The sequence below is a fragment of the Geotrypetes seraphini genome, chromosome 1 (assembly GCF_902459505.1).
Source record: "Geotrypetes seraphini chromosome 1, aGeoSer1.1, whole genome shotgun sequence".
NCBI classification, from domain to species: Eukaryota; Metazoa; Chordata; class Amphibia; order Gymnophiona; family Dermophiidae; genus Geotrypetes; species Geotrypetes seraphini.
The window spans coordinates 92,447,453-92,464,178 of record NC_047084.1 but is presented as its reverse complement, the minus strand read 5'-3'; the positions used below and the strand labels follow the sequence as shown (position 1 = coordinate 92,464,178).

The 16,726-nt window shown below is 45.1% G+C and overlaps 1 protein-coding gene across 1 annotated transcript in view; it reads right to left on the bottom strand.

Annotated features, from left to right (window-relative positions):
- The window catches only part of LOXHD1 (lipoxygenase homology domains 1), a 485,723-nt gene that overhangs the window by 387,822 nt on the left and 81,175 nt on the right, over positions 1-16,726 (bottom strand). The window contains exon 7 of the mRNA XM_033935008.1: positions 11,646-11,760. Coding sequence (XP_033790899.1) covers positions 11,646-11,760 — 115 coding nt within the window. The remainder of the gene's footprint in view (positions 1-11,645; positions 11,761-16,726) is intronic.

Sequence of the window (16,726 nt, the reverse complement as noted above, 5' to 3'; positions counted from 1 at the left end):
GATAGCGGCAATTCTTATGTTCTTATGCTTTTGAAGGGATCTGTATGACTGTTTAGTTGCTATGTTTGGAGCAGGGCAATTCCCAAAGAACAATGAGCATATTATAATTACACCTATTAAAAATCCAAAAGAATCTTCTTCACCATCAAATTATAGGCCAATAGCCTCCATCCCATTCTTTGTTAATATCATGGAAGGTCTTGTCCAATTCCAACTTTTGGAATACCTAGAACTAAACTGTCTTTTATATGATACCCAATCCAGGTTTTCGACCACAATACAACACGGACACATTACTTGCTGCTGTCTTAGATCAACTGCACAACTTGTTCAGTAGGGGCTGTGGTGCTTTAATACTGCAGTTTGACTTAAGTTGTGCATTTGATCTGGTGGACCATGATATATTGTTGAGATGATGGGAATTTCTGGTAAGGTCTTTAATTGGTTTCAGGACTTTTTAACTACACGCACATATCAAGTGCATTTTAGTAATACAGTGGTGCCTCGCATAACGGACGCCTCGCACAGCGAACGCTGCGCACAACGAACTTTATGTCTTGATCCGTACAACGGACTTCGTTTCACACAACGAAGTCGCCCGAGCTGCATCCTTCCGCGCAGGCACTGCGCTTAACTGCCCTCTCTCCGCCTGGCTCCCTCTTGCCCCCCCGACTCCCCGACACGATCGGGGCAAAAAGGAGCCCAATCCCTCTTGCCCCGCCGATTCCCCAACTCCCCACACAATATCGGGCCAGGAGGGAGCCCAAGTCCTCCTGGCCACGGCGACCCCCTAACCCCACCCTGCACTACATTACGGGCAGGAGGGATCCCAGGCCCTCCTGCCCTCGACGCAAACCCCCCTCCCCCCAACGACCGCCCCCCCCCAAGAACCTCCGACCGCCCCCCCAGCCGACCCGCGACCCCCCTGGCCGACCCCCACCCCCCTTCCCCGTACCTTTCTGTAGTTGGCCGGACAGACGGGAGCCAAACCCGCCTGTCCGGCAGGCAGCCAACGACGGAATGAGGCCGGATTGGCCCATCCGTCCCAAAGCTCCGCCTACTGGTGGGGCCTAAGGCGCCTGGGCCAATCAGAATAGGCCCGGGAGCCTTATGATTGGCCCAGGCGCCTTAGGCCCCACCAGTAGGCGGAGCTTTGGGACGGATGGGCCAATCCGGCCTCATTCCGTCGTTGGCTGCCTACCGGACAGGCGGGTTTGGCTCCCGTCTGTCCGGCCAACTACAGAAAGGTACGGGGAAGGGGGGTGGGGGTCGGCCAGGGGGGTCGCGGGTCGGCTGGGGGGGCGGTCGGAGGTTCTTGGGGGGGGCGGTCGTTGGGGGGAGGGGGGTTTGCGTCGAGGGCAGGAGGGCCTGGGATCCCTCCTGCCCGTAATGTAGTGCAGGGTGGGGTTAGGGGGTCACCGTGGCCAGGAGGACTTGGGCTCCCTCCTGGCCCGATATTGTGTGGGGAGTTGGGGAATCGGCGGGGCAAGAGGGCTTGGGCTCCTTTTTGCCCCGATCGTGTCGGGGAGTCGGGGGGGCAAGAGGGAGCCAGGCGGAGAGAGGGCAGTTAAGCGCAGTGCCTGCGCGGAAGGATGCAGCTCGGGCGACTTCGTTGTGTGAAACGAAGTTCGTTGTACGGATCAAGACATAAAGTTCGTTGTGCGCAGCGTTCGCTGTGTGAGGCGTCCGTTATGCGAGGCACCACTGTACTCATTCTGATATATGACGTAACCGATGTGGAGTTCCACATGGCTCCCCCTCTCTCCTTTACTTTTTAATGTTTACTTGAGTTCTCTTGGTTCCAAATTGTCTTCCCTTAATATCAGTTACTACAGTTAGGCTGACGATATAACTGTACTCGTACCTGTTCCATCTACGCTGCTACAAACATCACAGTTGATATCCGCAGTACTGTTGGTTTTAGAACGCTGGATGCAGGAATTTAAATTAAAACTCAATAAGGATAAGAAAAATTTTTCTGCAACTCCCTGTAAAAAGACCTCTGATCAAAGTGTATTGTTAGATGGAATTTCGTACCCGTTAATTTCAACGATTAAGATCTTTGGAATTACTTTAGATCAAGATCTGTCTATGAAAGAACATACTAATTGAACATACATGTGGATATCCGTGTGGCGCCTAGCGATGCCTAAGTTGAGATGCCCTCCAATGTCTATCTGAAAAGTACGTGTGGTTAGGGGCGGAAAATAGTTGTGGTAAACGTAGGCGTCAGTAGGCATCCAAGATAGGTAAAACCTGGCCTAACATACCGGTGCCTACTTCTAAGTCGCCTCGTGACGCTTAAGTCCGCTCAGGCACCGCTAAGCATGATTCTATAAAGGATGCCTAGTAGTTGATTGACCGCCGCATTCTATAAAGGATGCCTAGTAGTTGATTGACCACCGCATAGATCGTTGCTTGAAAGTTAGGCAAGGTTAGGCGCCGTTTATAGAATCTAGCAATTTCTGAAAGACGTTATTTAGCTGTCTAGAGAAGCCCACCCCATAAGTCAAAAAACAAAAACCTAATATTTGCCCCCCCAAAAACATCAAAAGAACAAAACAATTGGCAAAAAAACGAATTTAATTTCTGCCCTCAAAAACAAGCATCTGTGTGTATAAAAATATATCAATTAATTAATTAGGCAAGGCCTCGGTACTGGAAAAACTGGAAAATACTTTACAGGTTTTTTTCCCCCCGGGCTGATGACTAATGGATGACAAGCACCAGGTAAATACCTAAATGAGCCCACCCTGTACATCATTAAGGGCTCCTTTTATCAAGCTGCGCTAGCGGGGTTAGCACGCGCGACTTTTAATCGTGCGCTAACCTCCGCGCTGGCCAAAAAACTACCGCCTGCTTGAGGCAGGTGTTAGCGGTTAGCGCGGCCAGTGGTTTAACGCGCGGCTTGATAAAAGGAGCCCTAAGTCTTGCTAAGTATTTTGCTTGCTTTTTTGAGTGTCTTGTGAAAAATCTTTTAGGATAATTTTACTCGCAGTGCTCTTTTTAGTGTATAGAAATTAAAAATTGCTTATAGCAAGTCCATAAACTGCTCTGTGGAGGAATTAATATCTTGCAGGTATAGAAATAGTCATAAGTCATACAGGGGACTATATTTACCTTTTCCTTTTGAAATTGCCCTCAATCAAAACTATACAGCAAGAAGAACTTATAGAAAAAGAGAGCCAAATTGCCATATTGAAAATCTGTCACATTCACTCAATTAGATAATGCATTTATCAGTACACAGAGCAGCACAGGCTAACTGGGTATTCTTGTGCTCTCATGCCTATTCCTTTTGCTGACAGGGCCTTCATCTTTATCCTATATAATAAAAGCCTACCTCGCGCATGCGCACTCTTATCTGCGTGCTTCCATGATCTGTAGGTCTGTGGCCGCAGGAGTGCGCATGCGCGAGTCCCCAACCTTACTTCCCAACACCTACCACTTGCCGGCAAGACTGGACGCCAGCGCTGGACTCCCTGTTCTCCGTGTCGGCTCCTTTCACCAGCCGCACCAGCGTCGGAGAAGGCTTCCGATGCTGGCGGGATCGAGAGGAGCCGCGGCGACACCTCGCGGGGTGGGAAGGCAAGCCCAAAACACTCCAGCCGCAAAGGGATGCCGCGGTCCCGACTCCAAACCAGCTGATTCCAGCAGCGTGTGCAGCACTCTACACACGCTGCTTCGGGGCCTTTTACTGCCCTGATTTGCTCTGCCATGTCTCTGAAGATGTCATCAGGGACGTGCTAGAGTAAATCAGGGCTGTAAAAGGCCCCGAAGCAGTGTGTGTAGAGTGCTGCACATGCTGCTGTAATTGGCAGGTTTGTCGTACCGCGGAAAGGGAAGGGTGGGGGCGGCAAGGGACTAAGGGAGCAGGCAAGACCGAGGGAAGGGAAAGGTGGGGTAAGGGAAACGCTGCTGCACAGGGAAGTGGTGTGGGGTGGGAGGGAATGCTGCTGCTGTGGCTGCTGCACAGAGAAGGGGGGGATCTAAATGCTGCTGTACAGGGAAATAGTGGAGGGGGAGGGAATGCTGCTGTGGCTGCTGCACAGGGAAGTGAGGGGGGGGAGAGAGAGGCAGATAGATAGAAAGAAAGCCAGACAGCCAAAGGAAGGGAGACAGAAAGAAAAGAAGAAAGGCACAGGGGCAGAGAGAGACACAGAAAGACAGACAGACAGACAAAGGGGGCCAGGGACAGAGACAGACAGAAAGAAAGGCAGTGGGAGGGAGAGAGACACAGAAAGAAAGACAGACAGACAGACATATATTCTAGCACCCGTTAATGTAACGGGCTAAAATACTAGTAGATATATAAAAACTAGAGACTAATTCCTAGTTTATTTTGCTTATGGTAAGTCATTATAAACTTGAGTGTATTTTTACTGAACTACTTGCATGGGAAAAAATAAACACTAGAAACATATGACATATCTCGCCATGCTTGGACTGCTTCAGTGCCAGCTCACGGGCATCGTACAAGCAGGCCTATAATGACATGTGTTTCACTACCAGCACACAAGCACAAAAACCTAGTGTAATGGCTGGTACGGTAGTGTCTTCTTTGGAAAATGCATGGCAATTTATCTTTTTATCATGCTTTTATCGATCATGATATAAGGCATAAAATGCTATGCGATCACAGTCATTCCATCAATAACATAGATCAACGTGTATCAGGAAGATACATGAGATTTCACCATTTTGCCATATCATAAAATTTAGAGAATATATTTTTTACCAAGCTGGGAATTGGCAATAAACAAAGATCTTTTCACTGATGGTTTTGCTCCTTGTGAGAGCCTATAGCAAAAAGAGTCCGATTCCTTCAGTTTGGGGGCATCAAATTATTTATCCATAAAAACCCTGTCACTGCCCAACATCTTCATCTGATTCTGAATCTCATCATAAAGGTTTTCTCCCATTCTATGGATCCTTAGTGAACAAGACTGGTAAATATCACCACAAAACTAATTTGTCCTATGTGGCCTACCTGTTAAGCCATGTTACAACACCGTAGAGCGATTTTTAGTGCTGGCCGCGGTGGTAACGACTAAAAGGAGGACCTGTCCGGGTAAATTTGAACGTCTAGTAACCCTATCCATGCCTGGACTATTGCAATTTTTTTTCCGAGTGGGCAATATGATGCATTTGCAGGAAATAAATCATTTCAGTCAACTGTTTGAGGGCCACAATGGAGGACTGGGGGGGGAGGGGGGTAAGGCACATGCGGTTCTCGGGCCATGCATTGGAGACCACTGCTATAAGTAGTGGGAGTTAAGTTAGCATTAAGCTTCCAATGAAGGTATCTCAGTAGCTGGTTTTCTTATGTTCTTAGGTGTGAAAATCTGAATTTTTAACAGATTTGGAGCACTCATAGGGCCAGGTATGGAAGTCAATGTTTGGAAAATTGTTGAGAGATCACCTATAGGCAGTGGAGCAATAGGGAGATGATGCTGAGTTTTTCATTTACCCACGTGGAAGTATTTTAATTAGGAGGGCAGTTTCCTAGGGATAATTCTATAACCCCTCCCCCCCACACCTTTTACAAAACCGTAGTGCAGTTTTTATCGCTGGCCATGGTAGTAAGAGTTCACAGAATTCATATGAGCGTCAGAGCTATTACCGCTGAGGTTGGCACTAAAAACTGTGCTACGGTTTTGTAAAGGGGCGGGGGGAGAAAGCAGGTCGTAGCATTTACATGCTGAATATATGCGTAAATAATTAGAATAATGGCATGTGTGCACATATGTGCATAAATGTCTAAATTCTGCCCAAGCATGCATTTGACAGATGGGCAAACACCTAGGCAGAGTCTAACTGGAGCATGGGCAGAATTCACACATGCACATAACTTATAAGGGTGAAGGGGTAGCCTAAGGGTTAATGCAGTGGACTAAAAATCTAGGGAACTGGGTTCAATTGCCACTGCGGTTCCTTCTGACTCTGTGTACAAAACTTAGATTGTGAGCCTACTAGGGACACATAAAAGTTTCTACCTATAATAAATGTATAAACACTTTTGCTTATGCCACATAAAGGCAGTACAGGCAGCAGAGCCAGATTTAGATGAAAAGAGGCCCTAGGCTATTCCACTTATGAGGCCCTTTCACCTCCCATTTTTAAGTTTGTAAATTACATGAGAGATAATAAAATACATCATTACTGTGATATATATCAATATGTTAAATGAAACATGTTGTTATTGGTACTAACCTTTATAAAAAATGTGACACGGATAATAAATTTAAAAAAGTTGAAAACACTTATTTGGACATTTATTCTCAGCACCATATATAGTTCAGTGTTTTAGTGTTCACTGTTTTTAGAATAGTGTAATTTTAATTTTGCTAACAATTTGAATGTAGGCCCCTCTTGATCTTGAGGCCCTAGGCTGAAGCCTAGTTAGCCTATAGGAAAATCCGGCCCTGACAGGCAGTCTCCGGGTTAAGAACAAGTTACGTTTTTACAGCTGTTCTTAAGTCGGATTTGTGTGTAACTCAGAACTTGTAGATTTTAAGATTCTTGCTGCTTACCTCTGCTCCCAGCTGACAAAAGGGCCAACTGTCCCTAGTCCCAGTGTTCCCTCTAAGGTACAGCATGCACAACCACACGCTGTTCTTAATGTGGCCAGGCGTCATTCCTGAATCTGCTGCAGGAGAAGTGTAGGAGTCTATGCCACTGGAAACACTGCTCAATGAAATCAAATGAAGCTGCAATCGTGTTCTTAAGTACAAGTTGTACTTAAGTTGGGGACTTATATTGGACCACTGTATATCAGTGGTCTCAAACTCGCGGCCTGGGGGCCACATGCAGCCCGCCAGGTTCTATTTTGTGGCCCGTGGTCTGTACTAGTGCTGTCTGTACTAGTGCTGTCTGTACTAGAGCTGCCCGCTCTTTGCAGCGTCCTCCGGCTTCCCCCATGGCCTCCCGCTCTTACCTTCAGATAATTACCACAGCCAGCAGAGAGAATCGCCGGTGCTGTAGCGATCCTTGCAGGCTGCCGTCGTCCTCAGCAGCACATTCCCTCTGCCGCGATCCTGCCCCTGACGTCAGAGGAGGGGCAGGACCGCAGCTGAGGGAACGTTCTGCGGAGGCCGATGGCAGCCTGCAAGGAATGCGACAGCACCGGCGATCCTCTCTGCAGCCTGCGGTAATTAGCTGAAACTAAGACCAGGAGGCCAGGAGGGAAGCTGGAGGACGCTGCAAAGAAGGGGGGAACATGCAGGCCTTCGGGGGGGGGGGGGGAGGATGTATAAACTATAAAGAGTTTTACCTTATGCAAAACTGTCATTTCTTTAATAAGACATTAACTATTTTTTCTGCGGCGCTCCAAGTATCTACAAATCCAAAATGTGGTCCTGCAAAGGGTTTGAGTTTGGGACCACTTCTGTATATCAAATCCATGATCCCTATGGACTACTATAAGTCACTTGCATATCTCTAACATTTAGGTGTGAACACACAACACCAGCTCTATGGCTACATTATAGGCTACATTATAGGCATGTATTTTACCTATTGTAAAAAGGGCAGTAGGTATCTTCTTTCCTTTATAGCAGTGTGCCGCAAACTTTTTAAAGCTGCGGCACACTAAATGTGAGGCCGCAGCTGGAGGCCATCCGGAAGTGCGTGGACGTTGATGTGATGATGTCATGTGCACGTGTGACATCGTCACACAGACGTCTGTGCAAGCGTGGATGAGCTCCAGCCGCGGCCCTGAGACTCCTATTGCCACCGGTGGTGGGGTCCTGGAGAGGGAGAGGTGCGGATAGCAGGCGAGGCACCGTCGCTGGCTGACTGCCTATAGGGCGTGCCTCTCGCCGCGAGAGGCGCATCTTGTAAGCAGTCAGACAGCGCTGGTGCCTCTCCTCTTCGGGCGTCTCGCGGCACATCTGGAATCTGTCACAGCCCACAAGTGGGCCGCCGCACAAAGTTTGCGTTTCATGGCTTTATAGAATAGACATCTCATTAGTCCCCCCCAAAAATGGCTACAACTGAATTTCAAGCGTGATTCCAGGATGCTACGATATGGCAAAACAGGTTTGAAACTTCATGTATTTTCTTTACCATTCCAACACCATTTTCTTTAAAGAATCACATGTACGAGTCGCTTCATGAAGAGGAAAATGGTCTTTTGAGGTTATAATGTAAATTAGCGCAGGTACCTCTTCTCTGTGCTGTAGAAATGGACAAAACATGATGTTATGACATTGCGAAAACAGCGGCTGCAATCCTCAATTAAGAGAAACACATCTAAGGCATACTAGAAAGGATAACATGCTGTAACATCCCATAATATTATAATCACATCCCACTTAGCATGGGAGCTTTGTAAAAATTTAGCATAGCCAGAGGTAGCGACATCAAAAGAACCAATTCATTCCTAGTTCAAGCAGGTAAAATATTGTCATTTTTATTAACTGCTAGATGAGCTAAAGGAGAGAAAATACCATTATAATAACAAGAACTATTGTAATTGCTACTATTATTTATCACTTATATAGCGCTGAAAGGCGTAAGCAGCGCTGTACATTTTGACATTAATAGACGGTCCCTGCTCGGAAGAACTTACAATCTAACTTGGACAGACAGACATGACATATAGGGTTGGGGATGCAGAGCCCAAGGTGAGAGGAGTCAGGAGCTGAAAGCGCTCTCAAAGAGGTGGGCTGACATTTATAGACGGTCCCTGCTCGGAAGAGCTTACAATCTAACTTGAACAGACAGACATGACATATAGGGTTGGGGATGCAGAGCCCAAGGTGAGAGGAGTCAGGAGCTGAAAGTGCTCTCAAAGAGGTGGGCTGATATTTATACACAGTCCCTGCTCTGAAGAGCTTATAATCTAACTTGGACAGACAGACATGACATATAGGGTTGGGGAAGCAGAGCCCAAGGTGAGAGGAGTTAGGAACTGAAAGCGCTCTCAAAGAGGTGGGCTTTTAACTGGGCCTTGAACAGTGCCAGAGACAGAGCCCACCATAGAGATTCAGGCAGCTTGTTTCAAGCATACGGCCCATGGTAGAAGGGACGGAGTCTGGAGTTGGCAGATTGTATCGTATTGTAATGCAATACAAGTCTGAGAAACAGAAACCTCTCTTAACGATTCCAAATTATTTAACCAGCATTTGTTTCCTTTAGTTCTGATCCCAATCCTGCTGGCTTTCCCAGTTGGTCCGATACACAGAACACCCACAGTTGAAATGCATGATAGACGAGGGTTCTTCAAAAGGTGTCCGCACTATCGTGCTTTGGAGGGAAATGGTTGGGGCGGGAGAAGAGAGAGTATCGTAGAATGTCATGTGACTAGTCAGTCAGGCAAGCTGGCTCACCTAGCAAGTAGTGATTCACCCCTTGCTGGTTATAAACATGTATAAGATAAATTATCATAAAATGGGGCTCCAAGGTATTCAGGAACTATTTAAATCCAGACTACCTGCAAAAGCCCACCTCTTTGAGAATGCATTTAACTCATAACCCTGACAAACTCCCTAAGCCCCTACTTGTCCTGTTGTTTGCTAATTAGATTGTAAGCTCTACTGAGCAGGGGCCGTCTCTTAAATTTGTTGATGAACAGTGCAGTGTACGTCTATCAGCACTATAGAAATGTTAATTGTAGTAGTAGTAGTAGGCAAGATAAACCTATCCCATGAATTTCATTTGTAATCCTCAAAACTAGACTGGTTAGGTTTGTTTGAACCCGTACAGAATTACAAGTTTGGCAACTAATATTCGAATAACAACAAGGAGAAATTGCAGAGTAGGTGTTCATGACGCAGGCTTTTATTCAGTTAATATGACACATCCATAAGTTTTCCACATCAAGTTGTGGGTAAGGACCCAACACAGTCCGTGTTTCGAAAAAATATCTTCCTCAGCGGTCCGGAGGAATCTAAAGTTCGGATGTAAAAGCCGTCCAGTGCAAAGCTGTGGAGCAGTGCGCTGGATGGCTTTTTCAAGACAATCCATCGATTTCGACAAAATCAGGTATCATCCCTTTTGAATCCACTTTTGACTTTTACATCCAAACTTAGATTCCTCTGGACCCCTGAGGAACATATTTTTTCAAAACACGGACTGTGTTAGAAATCTTTTCTGTGACCGCTCCTATGACTTGGAATTCTCTTCCCTTATACTTAAGAACCGAAAAAAAACTTACAAAAATTTAAAAGCAGCCTAAAGTGCTTTATTTTTAAAGATGCCTTCAGCTGACCATATGATTCTTAATAATGTTGAATGGTTACATTCACCACCGGGGAAACTGTCCACAATTTACTTCTTTCTGCTTCTCATTCTTATCTTCCCATCTCCCTTTTGTATTTACCTTAATTGTTTTTCTCTCTTTCTATGACGATTGTATTTCTCCCCCCTTCCCTATTTGTTTCTCGGGGCTCAACAGTTCCACCTACCCAGTATGTACTTGTAATTAGTCATGTACGTCTTACTTGACAAATCACCAGTAGATTTGTTATCATGGCCAAGTATGTTCAGTATGTCTAATATTTAATTGTTTATATGTTATTTTTTCATATTTTGTAAATCGCTTTGCATTTTGAACAAGCGTTTAATCAAAAACCGGAATAAACTTGAAACATAGAGTATGACGGCAGATAAGGGCCGGCGGCCCAACAAGTCTGCCCACTCAAGACTAGCCCTCCCTCCCTGGGGTATCCATTTTTTTAAGCATAACTCTGTGGTACCCCTACCTGTTTGTCCCATCGATTCTTGAAGTCGATCACGCTACTGGCCTCGACCACCTGGCGTGGAAGAGCATTCCATAGATCAATCACCCGCTCGGTGAAGAAGTATTTCCTGGTGTCTCCATGAAATCTTCCCCCCATGAGTTTCAGCAGATGCCCTCTTGTCGCTGTGGGTCCCTTTAGAAAAAAGATTTCTTCCTCCACTTCAATTCGTCCCGTGACGTATTTGAATGTTACATAAACATTCCTTACCCAAAACTGATGTGGAAAACTTATGGATGTGTCTTATCAACTGAATAAAAGCCTGCATCACGTACACCTACTCCGCAGTTTTTCCTTCTTGTTGTTGGTTTCGCCTTTTCCAACTGCGGATTCCTTGGGTTTCCTTTGTTCTGCCAACTAATATTCAAATTCCATTTTAAATTTTTTCACTCAGATCCATTTTATAACCTATAACAAGAAGAACCCAAACAACTAATATAAGGGCCTTATTTCCGAGTTATCGTAGATATGCTATGCATTATAAATACTTGAATTCTCACCTTTTATTAGGTGGGAGAGTCTAGCCCAAAACGTCCTAATTGTGCCCTGGATGTTATGTAAAATGATTATCATTGAAAAATGTCCAAGTGCTAAACCCGCTCTAATCCTGCTCAAAACCCACCTCTAACATGCACCCTTAAGTTTAAGACACACTGGAAACAAAACGACCAGAAAGATGTCTACAAAGTCAGTATCGAAAATGCCCACTTGGCCGTTTTGACTGGTAAGACGTCTAAGTGCCAATTTTTGCTGTCTTTTGAATGTCTATCTTTTTTGAAAATGAGCCCCATAATCAAATTGCATCTAATATGTTGATGTCAGTAAAGACACTCAGCCCAGTACATATGCATTCATAACAGGTGCAAAAAAGCTGTAAAGCCACAAGAAATATCTTTTGCTTACTTGCTGGTTAGATGGATCTTAGGAGTTATCCCAAAGTCTCCAAAGAGAGTCACAAAGACATTAGCATCCGTGCCTGCTCCTCGAATGTCTCCAGACACAGTCACCACTTCATAAACTGGGGACGGAGAAATGAATATCAGAATTGTGGTACATCTGCAAGCCAGAAACCTTGAAACACTCAGAAATTAGAAACTGTATCCAAGAGAAAAGAATAAACTAGCCTAAGGCTTGATTGGCCCAGGCTCTAGGCGCCTGGGCCAATCAGATCTTAGGGTTAGTGGGGATGGGCGGATCCGCTATGTCTACAGCCTGATTGGTCCAGGCTTCTAGAGCCTGGGCCAATCAGGCCTTAGACTTAGTGGGGATGGGCCAGGAAGGGGCGGGCCCGCCTCATTTCGATGAGGCGGGCCTGCTGGCTGGATGGCAGCAAGACCTGCCTGGCCGGCCAACACTGTAGAGGTTAGTTGGGGGGAGGTAGCATGGGAGGGGTTGTTAGCGTGGGGGGTCTGGAGGGGGTTCAGCTTGCTGGCAGAAGGGGCTGGGCACCCTCCTGCCAGCGATCGGACAGGCGGCCGCTATACTTATTGCGGCAGGGAGATCCCTTGCCGCAGTAAGTATAGCGGCCGTGTCTACTTACAATGTAGGCCAGCATTTTGCTGGCCTACATTGTAAGCATCTCTTCCTCTACTAGGGAGATGCGTAGGGCCACCTAGGTTTGCCTAAGGCTCTTAGGCGAGCTTAGGCATCTTGCAGGCCTCCCTAGGCTCCTGGAGGCGCCTTCAATATAGGCGGCTTGCCTGGGGAGCATTTTTTTAAAAAGCGTACATCCCAATTGGCTGATTAGACAGCTGTAGGACGCCTACAGCTGCCTAAAATCGGGAGGCAATTTGCAGAATCAGGGCCAAAATTGCCAGATTAGGTGAGATCAATGGCTAAACATGCTGGGGCCCAGGGCAGAAATTTAGAAAGGAGCTCCAAAACTAGGATTACCAGACATCCGGATTTCCTCAGACATGTCTTCCTTTTGAGGACACGTCCAAGGGTCCAGCAATTTGTCTGGGTTTTGAAAAGCTTCCCACGTCGGGACGGTATCCGCGACCACACGGATGCAATATAGTGATGTCCCACGCACATGCATGCATGCGTATGATGTCATTGCATCATTTCCGCACATGTGCGGATGTCATCCCGATGCATGAACAGGTTAAGAAGGGTGGGGCGGGGTGGGACGTGGGCAGAACTGGGCAGGCATGGGGGCGTGGCCATGGGTCCAGATTTTCATAACACTCCTGATATGCCCATGGCCACACCCATTATGAGTTATGGACTAGAAGAGTTAGGGTCCACACCTTATAGAATAGCGCACAGCCAGATGTGCACGCAAATTTTAACGAATGCCAATTAATTTCAATAATTTGTTGTTAGCACCCAATTAAAGATAATTAAGGATTTATTACTCGATTTGTGAGTGTATTCCTAGGCACAAAAATCTGAGCCATATATAAGAACATAAGAGTTCCAAGTGTATCTTAATAGCAGCTTCCGAAGTTTTGTTTAGGAAATTATCTAAACCTTTTTTAAACCCTGTTAAGCTAACCACTTTTACCACATTCTACAGCAATGAATTCCAGAGTTTAATTGTACATTGAGAGAATAAATATTTTCTCTGGTTTGTTTAAATTTACTAGTTTGTAGCTTTGTCATATGCCCTCTAGTTCTAGTATTTTTGAAAAGTGTAAACCAGTGATTCACATCTACCCGTTTCACTCCACTCTGGGGGTCTTTTACTAAAGCACGCTAGCTGATTTAGTGCGTGTTAAATATTAGCACGCGCTATATGCTAACGCGCCCGTTATATTCTATGGATGCGTTAGCATTTAGTACATGCTAAATTGGCTAGTGTGCCTTAGTAAAAGACCCCCTCCCCTCTGTTTTTTAATAGACCTCTATCATATCTTCCCTGAGCCATCTCTTCTCCTGACTAAAAAAGCCCTAGCCACTTTAACCTTTCCTCATAGGGAAGTCATTCCATTCCTTTTATCATTTTCATCATCTTTCCCTATACCCTTTCTAATTCCGGTGTATCTTTTTTGAAATGTAGTCACCAGAATTGCACACATTCTCATCTTTGTTTTCCATTCCTTTCCTGATAATTCTTAACATTCTATTTGCTTTTTTACCTGCCACTACATACTGAGCTATCTATTTAAAACGTAAAGCTAGCTATCCTCTTCATAACCTCTAATTTCTTATTTTGTCCTTCAAGACAGAGACACGGCAGAGGAAATCATCAGTAGAAGGCCGCAAAGCAGCGTGTTTAAAGTGTTGGAGACGCTGCTGGTGCCGGGAGGTTTGTAGATTGTCTCGCGGTGGGAGGGGCGGATGGGAGGGTCAGTGGGATCGGCTGCACGGCGGCGGTAGTGGCGGGGTGGGGGAGATGGAAACATGCAGAGGTTTGTAGTCGTTTCGTGGTGGGAGGAGCGGATGTGAGGCTCAACGGGGGTTTGGGTGCGGTGGGGGGGGTCAACGATGACGAACTGCCTTCCTTCCTTACAGTGAGTGAAGGGGGGGGGGGCGAAGCGCGCATGCACACTCTTGCCAGCCATGGACATACAGATCACGGAACACGCAGGTAAGAGTGCGCATGTGCGCTTAGGGTTTTATTATAGTAGATGATTTTCTTGTTTATGCTATAAGTCCCTAAGGTTATGGGCTACTTCCCCGTAGATTTCATGTGTAGGTCTAAGAAGAAATTATCGATTTCTAACTTGTTAAATGTGATTCCTTATGACTATTTCTTTTTGATTTACTTAAACAAGAATTTTTGCTTGCCTTTTATTTCAATTATAAATGTATAAATAAATAAAATAAAATAAAGACTAGAGCTCGACACGGTTTACAGAAAATTAAAGACAAAATACAATAAGAAAAGGGATAATATAGAAGGAAACGAAGATCACAATTTTGAAAAAAGTCAAGTTTTCAGATGTTTACGGAAAACATAAATAATCATGCATACAAAAAAAAACCCAAACAAACATTCACAAAAAAAAAACCAACCCCTAGAGCTGCAAATATATCAAAACAGCCTCAATGAGATTGAGAACAAAGTTTGAAAACAGAGAAAAATGAAGGCAAATCCATATGGCCTATGTAGTGTGCTTATTCATGTCATCTACTATCTCTTCCTCTCCCTTTGAAATCCAGGGGCTGATTCTATAGACAGCGTCTCAATTGTAGGTGGCGTTAGTTGTCCTACCACTGTCTCACTAGCCAACTGGGATGAATGTTTAAAAAAAATAAAAAAATAAATAAATCACACAGAGGATGCCTACAATATAGGCATCTGACTTGTGCCTCTGGAGGAATCTATCAAAAACTTTTAATTCACACTCCAAGCAACCATCCACTTTTGAAATATTTTTTATATAATTTACCGAGCCTCAGCCCTACCACTCCACCGCATCAAATAACTTTCATAGCGGTGAGCTTTATGTGTTATTATCGTCACTGGCTCCCTATTATATTGACATTCTGTTTAACCAATTTCTTTTAAAGCGCACCGTGCTTCGTGCTACTTAACTCAGAACCTCTTTTAAAGTGCTTAGTGCTTGATCACACTATATTCACTTCATATTCAAATAAATAAACTTAGCTTTGGTAGCAAATGTTCTTTGTAGGATAGATTCAATCAATTATTCATTTGTTTAATTTAGTAACTCGATTCGGGAGGGTTGGACCCGACATGTTTCGCATATGGCTGTTTCAAGAGTCCTCCCGCAACCACCGGTATCATCCACTAGGCGAACTTCCTCGGAACAAAGTGCCGGGTTTTGAAAAGTTGTCCGTACTCCCGGACATGTCCTCAAAAAAAGACATGTGCGGAGAAATCCAGGCATCTGGTAACCCTAATCAAAGTGTAACTTGAAACGTTTGACTATCTTGTAAGTGAACTTAACCACAAATGAATAGTATGGAAGCTATTAGTTTTCAAATCCAGAAGCTTTATGATCACTATACACTGAGCAGTTTCCATTTCAATTTTTTTCTAAATAGGCTGTCAGCCCCCTGCCCTTCCCACCTCTACTTTAAAAGACCAGACCATCAAAATATTGGAAAGTGCACACGGCAGCACAACAGCTGTGTCTGGCGAGGGTATGGATAGAGGGAAGGGAGATTTGCATGGTAGAGGGTGTGTGAGAGTTGTGGGGGAACAATCTGTGCATGTGGAGGGATGAGTGCATATGTGTGAGCATCTAAGTTAGGGCCTGCCTAGCAATGAGCAGTTGTGTCGCTCACTCATGATCCCACTTTTCAGTCCTTACTGGCATATAGAAATGAGGTCCTATGCATCCTCTACAGGCTACCCGTGATCTAAGTGTGTGTGGGGGGAGGTGGGAGGGGGATATGAGTAAAGTTCAACCATTAAGAAAAATATAGCTGCACTAACTGTTATTAAGAAAGACATAGGGGAAGCATGGAATGTTGCTACTGTTTGGGATTCCAGAATCTTGCTATTCTTTGGGATTCTGAATGGAATGTTGCTACTGTTTGGGGTTCTGGAATCTTTTGTTACTCTTTGGGATTCCAGAATCTTGCTATTCTTTAGGATTCTGAATGGAATGTTGCTACTCCTCGGGGTTCCGGAATCTTTTGTTACTCTTTGGGATTCCAGAATCTTGCTATTCTTTGGGATTCTGAATGGAATGTTGCTACTGTTTGGGGTTCTGGAATCTTTTGTTACTCTTTGGGATTCCAGAATCTTGCTATTCTTTAGGATTCTGAATGGAATGTTGCTACTCCTCGGGGTTCCGGAATCTTTTGTTACTCTTTGGGATTCCAGAATCTTGCTATTCTTTGGGATTCTGAATGGAATGTTGCTACTGTTTGGGGTTCTGGAATCTTTTGTTACTCTTTGGGATTCCAGAATCTTGCTATTCTTTAGGATTCTGAATGGAATGTTGCTACTCCTCGGGGTTCCGGAATCTTTTGTTACTCTTTGGGATTCCAGAATCTTGCTATTCTTTAGGATTCTGAATGGAATGTTGCTACTCCTCGGGGTTCCGGAATCTTTTGTTACT